Here is an 8790-nt window from a genome sequence, read left to right as displayed (position 1 = left end):
TATATATAATATATATATATATATATATATGCGCAATACATGTATATATATTTATATACATTATGTATATATATATGTTATATATATATGTATGTGTGTGTATGTATATATGTATGTGTGTGTGGTCTATGTAATATATATACAAGGCGGCGAGATGGCAGAAACGTTAGCGCGCCGGGTGAAATGCTTAGCGGTATTTCGCCTGTCGTTACGTTGTGAGTTCAAATTCCCCGAGGTCGACTTTGCCTTTCATCCTTTCGGGGCCGATAAATAAAGTACCAATTTCGCACTGGGGTCGATGTAATCGACTTAATCCCTTTGTCTGTCCTTGTTTGTCCCCACTATGTTTAGCCCCTTGTGGGTAGTAAAGAAATATATATACATATATATATAATTTTTTATTATATTCAATGTCAATGTTTGTGATTGTGTGTGTGTGTGTATATATATATATATACACATACAGTCCCAAACATTAACATTGAATATATTAAAATTTTAGTAACTTCATATATTCTAGCTATGTGTGTGTATGCATGTATATATATGTATATATAATGTATATATAATATATGTATATATATATATGTATATATATATATATATATATATATATATATATATAATATATATATATATATATATCATGCATACACAACACATTCATATCCATATATATATTTATATGTGTACAATCGACAGACAGGCAGACAGAGAGATAGAGGTAGGTAGATAGATAGATACTTATATATACATGCATGTCATATACACTCGCACTCCCCCTGTCTTCCCCCCACTGTCCAGCCAGGACATCAATCTTTCACCGACCAATTATTCACCCATCGGTCACAGTTCCAACATTTCAAAAATCGAAGAAACACTTGTTAACCACCTTCTGTTTTCTTTAACCATGCTGAACCTCTCTCCCCTACTTAACAACCACTGACCAATACAGCTTCTGGGAGTGGACATAGATCCTTCCGTGCCACCCCCGTTACTACCCCTACCAGAAACCGAAAGCCATTGAAATCACTGTCCCGACTAGATTATTAGGTGTTAACTAAACACCGCTGGTCACAATGCGCTTCCTTGTATTGTTGAAGCTTTCGAACGATGTTAGGCTAGGCCAGCAGAGCAGTATACACGTTGGACAAAACCCTTTTAGGGCTTAGGACAAAACCCCTTGAAAAAAACAAAACAGTACAGCTTCTGGGAGTGGACATAGATTAGTAGAGGCGCGTGGCTTAGTGGTTAGGGTGTTGGACTCATAATTGTAAGATTGTGGTTTCAATTCCTTGACCGGATGTTTTTGAGCAAATCACTTCATTTCACGTTGTCCTAATCCACCCAGCTGGCAAAAAGGAGTAATCCTGCGAGGGACTGGCTTCCCATCCAGGGAGCAGGAGTGGATTTATATGGTCATGGACTCGAAAAGGTAACTTTACTACTTACTAGTGGACATAGATCCTTCCGTGTCACGCTCTTCAGCGCCTCTACCTGTGGCCTAAGTACTAAGCTTACAAAGAATAAATCGTGGGGTCGATTCGTTCGACTAAAGGCGGTGCTCCAGCATGGCCGCAGTCCAATGACTGAAACAAGTAAGAGAATAAAAGAAAGAGTAGAATGCAAAGAATATCTTTATATATAAAACTGTAGTTGTGTGAGTGTCTGTCCCCTTCGATTTAGATTCCTAACTACTCCCACATTTTGCGGTGCAGTTTAACCAAAACCGGGTTTCTTATAGTCGTGATTCATATCGAGCCCTTCTGGCTATTAGCGCGCGTCTACGATGAGTCTACGATTTTAAAAATAATTTACCATCATTTTTTTCCATTTTAATGCATTTTCTCGCTATTATATAAGGGAAGTAACTCTCTAAAAATGTCTACGATGAGTCAACGATTTAAAAAAAAATTACCATCATTTTTTTTTCCATTTTTAATGCATTTGTTTGCTATATAGTTATTTCCCTTACAAACCCGAGCAACGCCGGGCGATGCTGCTAGTTTTATATAAAGTAAAAAGAATGTGAAGATAATTTATAATAAAAAGATTACCTCTGCCTTAGCGAAGGCGGGAGTATTATTTCCGTCGCGTTTGATTGTTTGTCTGTGGACAAGATATCTCAAGAACTGCTGGATGGATTCGGATGAAACTTTCAGGGATGTTTGGCCTCGTGACTGGCACGAACTGATTAGATTTTGGGATCGATCTGGTTCCAGACAAGGATTCTGGATTATTTGTTATATTTACTTTACATGAAGCATTACGATCTTACGTTGACTTTCAGTTCTTTCTCTGATTATCTCCCTTGAAAGCACGCTCATGGCTTCCACGTAAGTTAAGGCGGCATCGCTGCTTCAAAAGTTTTATTTTCGTTTCTCTATTATAATTTTACTCGCGTCTTAATCCGGGCCTTGCCAACTACCAATAACAGGGCCTCGTCGACTACCTAGGGCCTTCGTCAACTACCAACAACAGGACCTCGTCAACTGCCAAGGGTCCTCCTCAACTACCAAGGGGCATCGTCAACTACCAAGGGGCATCGTCAACTACCAACAACAGGGCCTCGTCAATTACCAATGGGCCTCCTCAACTACCAAGGGGCATCGTCAACTACCAAGGGGCCTCGTCAACTACCAAGGGGCCTCGTCAACTACCAAGGGGCCTCCTCAACTACCAAGGGGCATCGTCAACTACCAAGGGGCCTCCTCAACTACCAACAACAGGGCCTCCTCAACTACCAAGGGGCCTCCTCAACTACCAAGGGGCTTCGTCAACTACCAAGGGGCCTCGTCAACTACCAAGGGGCCTCGTCAACTACCAAGGGGCCTTGTCAACTACCAGCAACAGGGCCTCGTCAACTACCAAGGGTCCTCCTCAACTACCAAGGGCATCGTCAACTACCAACAACAGGGCCTCGTCAACTACCAAGGGTCCTCCTCAACTACCAAGGGGCATCGTCAACTACCAACAACAGGGCCTCGTCAACTACCAAGGGCCCTCGTCAACTACCAAGGGCCCTCCTCAACTACCAAGGGCCCTCCTCAACTACCAAGGGCCCTCCTCAACTACCAAGGGCCCTCCTCAACTACCAAGGGGCCTCGTCAACTACCAACAACAGGGCCTCGTCAATTACCAATGGGCCTCCTCAACTACCAAGGGGCCTCGTCAACTACCAAGGGCCCTCGTCAACTACCAAGGGCCCTCGTCAACTACCAAGGGGCCTCGTCAACTACCAACAACAGGGCCTCGTCAATTACCAAGGGGCCTCCTCAACTGCCAAGGGGCCTCCTCAACTACCAAGGGTCATCGTCAACTACCAACAGCAGGGCCTCAACTACCAACTACAGGGCCTCGCCAACTACCAAGGGGCCTCCTCAACTACCAAGGGGCCTCCTCAACTACCAAGGGGCATCGTCAACTACCAAGGGCCTCGTCAACTACCAACAGCAGGGTCTCAACTACCAACAACAGGGCCTCCTCAACTACCAAGGGGCCTCCTCAACTACCAAGGGGCATCGTCAACAACTAACAACTACCAAGAACATAGGACATCGGGTTGCTGTGGTGCTATGTGTGGTGTGTGGGATAATTAAACTGTCTGGGTCGGCAAGAGGCGTGTGGGCGGAGGGGAGTGAGGTTTTTATTGCATGTTGCTGCTTTTAGTAGCTTTCAAGGATGGTCGAATATCATAGATTGAGAAAGGAAAAAGGGAAAACCCAGAGATGGCCGGGGTGCGGGCGGTGTTGAAGTAGCGCTTGTTTGTCGATGTGTGTGTACAAATGGAGGCGAAGTCGATGGGGTTGTTTGCTTAATCGTGTTTTGAGTGATTCGGTGTAAATGCTAATTGATAAGTTGTTCTGTAAACGTTATTTGAAGGAGGGGCGGGGCTGCTTTTAATCAGGGCGCTTAAAGCAGATAAGGACAAGAACACATGAAGTCATTGGGGGTTTTGGTATCTGTTGTTTGGGTGTGGATGGGGTGGGTGGAAGGTACTATTCTTTTGGTGGTGGTTGGGACCAATTAACGGTTGATAGTGGTTGGTTAATGACAGATGGAATGCAGAGTAAAGACTAAAGTGGAAGTTAATGTATTAAGTATAAACAATTAAGAAAAAATAAAATGAAATTTTTATGAAGAGATATGTTGATTAAAGATCGAAGAATGACTCACGATTGATAGTGTTTGGTTAATGATCGATAGAATAAAGAGTAAAGACTTAATTGAAAGTTGATGAAGTGAATATAAAAATAAAAAAAAGAATGTAAATGAAATCTTATGGAGAAAAAAGTTGATTAAAGATTGAAGAACGGGCGATGATTGATGGTGGCTGGTTAATGATTGATGGAATGAAGAGTACAGACTTCAATGAAAGTTAATGAAGGGAATATAAAAAAATAAAAAATTTAAATTGTATGGAAAAATGTTGATTAAAGATTAAAGAATGGGTGATGGTTGACATTGATTGATTAATGATAGATGGAATGAAGAGTAAAGGCTTAAGTGAAAGTTAATGAAGTGAATATAATAAAATTTAAAATAGATTAATTAAATTTTAGGGAGAAATATGTTGATTAAAGATTGAGGAATGGCTGACGGTCGATAATGGTTGGTTAATGATTGATGGAATAAAGAGTAGAGACGTAAATAAAGTTAATGAAGTGAATATTAAAAAAATCAAAATAAAAAAATGAATGTAAATAAAATTAAGTTTCATGGTGATTAAAGATTAAAGAATGAATAATCTTTTGTTTCAGGCATTGGTCTACGGCCATGCTGGATCCAATGAGTGATAAAAAATATAATACATATATTATACAAAAGAAATGCCATTCCCTTCATTGTAATATCCTTTTGTACTTGTTTCAGTCGTTAGACTGCGGCCATGCTGGATCAACCGCAGTTCTTAATCTATGCTAAACACAGTACTTATTCTATCGAACTGCTGGCTGTTCGGGACGTAAACACACCAGCACCGATTGTCAAGCGGTGGCGGGGCGGCAAACACAGGCTCAGAGACACACATTCATAGACACATACATGCATACATACACACACACATACATACACATACACATACATACATACATACATACATACCATCATACATACATACATACATACATACATACATACATATACATATATGCATGCATGCATACATACACACATAACATACATACACACACCCACACACACACACACACACACACACATAATATAGCTTAGTTCAGTCTTGGACTGTGGCCATGCAGGGTATATATATATATATATATATATATATATAATATATTATATAATATATATATATATAATATATATATATATATACCCCGCATATATATATTACAACACATATACATACTATTATAGAGGGCTTCTTTCAGTTTCCGTCTACGAAATCCATTCACATTGCTTTAGTCTGCCCGAGGCTGTAGTAGAAGACACTTGCCGAAGGTGGCCATGGAATGGGACTGAACCCGGAACCATGTGGTTGGGAAGCAAGACCCTTACCCCCCACCCCCACCCCACTAAGCCTGCACAATAGGCAATAAAACCGAAATACAGTTTTTAAAATGTCTGTGCGGCCCCCAAATTCTGGTCCTTGGCTTCCCCCCGCACACACACGCACATTCCTCACCCCCGCTTCGTCGCCTGACATAAATTCCAATGTCTTTAAATTGATGTCTCTTCTTCCTCTTTCAATTCTTCTTTCCTCGCCATTTCTTCTCGACTCCATCTTTTTTCTTCCTCTCTCTTCCCCCCCACTCTTCTTCGCCACCCTCTCTTCCACCCTTCACATCTCCCCTTTTTTCCGTTTGACTCTCTCTTCCTCTCTCCCTCTTCTTCGCCACCCTCTCTGCCACTTTTCACTTCTTCTCCCCTTTTTTCTGTCTGACTCTTTCTCTCTCTCTCTCTCTCCTTCTCCTCTTCCTCCCTCTGTCATTTTTACCTCCCCTTCTCCTCTGTCGTTTCTGTCATACTCCCCCTTCCCCCCGTTGTCATCAAGAATGTCGTTGAGACGCTTCCTACAGGGCAGAACTAGAGCGGTAAGGGGAGGAAGAAGATAAAGAGAGAGAGGGAGAGAGAGAGAGAGAGGGAGAGAGAGGGAGAGAGAGAAAGAGAGAGAGAGAAAGACAGAGAGAGAGAGAGAAAGACAGAGAGAGGAAGAGAGAGAGAGAAAGACAGAGAGAGAGAGAGAAAGACAGAGAGAGGAAGAGAGAGAGAGAAAGACAAAGAGAGGGAGAGAAAGACAGAGAGAAAGACAGAGAGAGGAAGAGAGAGAGAGAGACAGACGAGAGGGAGGGAGAGAGAGAGAGAGAGAAAGACAGACAGAGGGAGGGAGAGAGAGAAAGACAGAAAGAGAAAGAAGTAAAGAAATAAATATATATATATATTGCTTATGGCCCCCTTCAAATTCACTGTCCTCTTAACAGACGACACTGTCATTTACTCCATATACGATATATATATATTTATAAGATTAAATAAGGGTAGAAATTGATATTAATCAAGTAAGACCAGTGGCCTGACATATTTAAAAAAATCCCAAGATTAAAAATATTTTTTTACATAGAAAATTTAAAGGGCTGACCACAGTGGACAGTCTATATGCTAGATATAGACGTCAAACACTGAGACAGCGTGGGGGAAGGACAGACAGATAGATAGATAGATAATGAAAAGTAGAGAGAGAGAGAGAGAGAGAGAAAGAGAAAGAAGTAAATATATATATATATATTGCTTATGGCAATATATATATATATATATATATTAACTGTCCTCTAGCAGACGACACTGCCATTTACTCCATATACAATATATATAATATATATATATATATATATTAAACACTGAGGCAGAGTGGCGGAAAGACAGATAGATAGATAGATAGATAATGAAAAGGAGAAAGAGAGAGAAAGAAAGACAGAAAGAGAAAGAAGTAAATATATATATATTGCCCCAGCATGGCCACAGCTCGTGAGCTGAAACTAGATGAAGATGGAAAAAAAATGAATATATATATATATTGCTTATGGCCCTGGTATGTATTAGTATGTAATGTGTGTGTGTGTGGTGTGTGTGTGTGTGTGTGTGTATGTATGTTATGTGTGTGTGTTGTGTGTGTGTGTGTGTATGTATGTATGTATGTTGTGTGTGTGTGGGTGTTGTGTGTATGTATGTATGTGTGGGTTGTGTGTGTGTGTGTGTGTGTATGTAGTATGTAATTGTGTGTGTGTGTGTGTGTGTGTGTATGTATGTATGTGTGTGTGTGTGTGTGGTGTATGTATGTATGTATGTATGTATGTTAATGTATGTGTGTTGTGTGTGTATGTTATTGTAATGTATGTATGTATGTAGGTGTGTGTGTGTGTATGTGTATTATGTATGTATGTATTACGTACGTATGTATGTACTAGTGTGTGTGTGTGTGTCGTACGTATCGTAGTATGGTATGTATGTATGTATGTGTGTGTGTGTGTATGTTGTGTGTATGTGTGTGTATGTGTGTGTGTATGTATGTGTGTATGTGTGTACATGTATGTGTGTGTGTGTGTGTGGTGTGTGTGTATGTATGTAATGTATTATATATGTACGTGTGTATGTATTATGTGTGTATGTAGTATGTGTGGTATGTATGTGTGGGTATGTGTGTATGTATGTGTGTATGTAATGTGTATGTATATATGTATGTGGTGTATGTATGTGTGTATGTATGTATGTGTGTATGTATGTGGGTATGTGTATGTATGTATGTATGTATGATGTATGCATGTATGTATGATGTATGCATGTATGTATGTGTGTATGTATAACACCGAGAGAGACAGAGCGGGACAGACAGAAAGATAGATAGATAATGAAAAGGAGAGAGAGAGAGAGGAAGGTGGAAGGTGGAATGATTTAGGGAAAAACAAAGACAGAAAGGAGGAAATTGGGGAAAGTAAAGGATTGTCTGTTTCCAAGGAAACTCGGCCATTGCTTTGGAATGTGTGAGGGAGAGGCCACGACTCATGGCGGAGTTGGCGACGGGAATGCGATGGTGGTTGGTGGTGGTGGTGTCGCGAATTGTTGCTTTTGTCTTGTCCAAGGTCAGCCCCTGATCGAGCAGACTAATAATCAAATGGCGTTCCGTTTGTGACCATCGCATCTGAAACTTCCCCAGCCAATATGATATTCGTTCTCTTTTTGTTTCTTTTTTTATGACAAGAAATATGAGTTGATATTTGGCTACTATTTCTTACATGTCTCACTCGTTGGTGGGCGTCATGCTTGTATTGGCGCTATGAGTATTGACTATTGTTGTTGGTGTTGTTGTTGTATAGCCCCAGGTCAGCCCTGATCCAGCAGACCAATAAATTGTCATAGACATTCCAGTTGTGGCTATACCGACAATTTTTTCAGGCATTGTGTACCTTGAACAATACGATTTTTTAAGGGACAAGGTCAGCGTTTCATATTCGGGTTTCCCAGAAACCTTAGGGTTCTGCAAGAGGTTGCTAGGGGTTCTGAGAGAAATAATCCCTTCTACTATAGGGACTAGGCATGAAATTTTGGGGAAGGGGATGACTCGATTACGTTGACCGCAGAGCTTGACTGGTACTTATTTTATCGACCCTGAAAGGATAAAAGGTGAAATCGACCTCGGCGGGATTTGAACTCAGAACATAAAGCGTTTTGGTCGGCGTTCTAACGATTCTGCCAGCTCGCCGCCTTTCGAGAGAAATAAACAGATTAATACACACACACACACACACACACAGACATATATATATATACACCACA

General features: G+C 40.8%; 1 protein-coding gene across 1 annotated transcript; it reads left to right on the top strand.

The window, feature by feature from the left end:
* Window positions 1-2582: 2582 nt before the first annotated feature.
* Window positions 2583-3599, top strand: LOC115225549. Its single transcript, XM_029796473.1, has one exon. It carries the CDS (start codon window positions 2583-2585, stop codon window positions 3597-3599), a length of 1017 nt encoding a protein of 338 aa, XP_029652333.1.
* The last annotated feature ends 5191 nt before the right edge of the window (window positions 3600-8790 follow it).

Source organism: Octopus sinensis, linkage group LG28, assembly GCF_006345805.1.
Source record: "Octopus sinensis linkage group LG28, ASM634580v1, whole genome shotgun sequence".
NCBI classification, from domain to species: domain Eukaryota; kingdom Metazoa; phylum Mollusca; class Cephalopoda; order Octopoda; family Octopodidae; genus Octopus; species Octopus sinensis.
Note: the sequence above shows the minus strand (reverse complement) of the source record. Positions and strands in the feature narration are given on the sequence as shown.

Coding starts and splice junctions, on each gene's coding strand:
- LOC115225549 (XM_029796473.1), top strand. CDS start 2,583: ATGGGCCTCCTCAACTACCAAGGGGCATCGTCAACTACCAAGGGGCCT.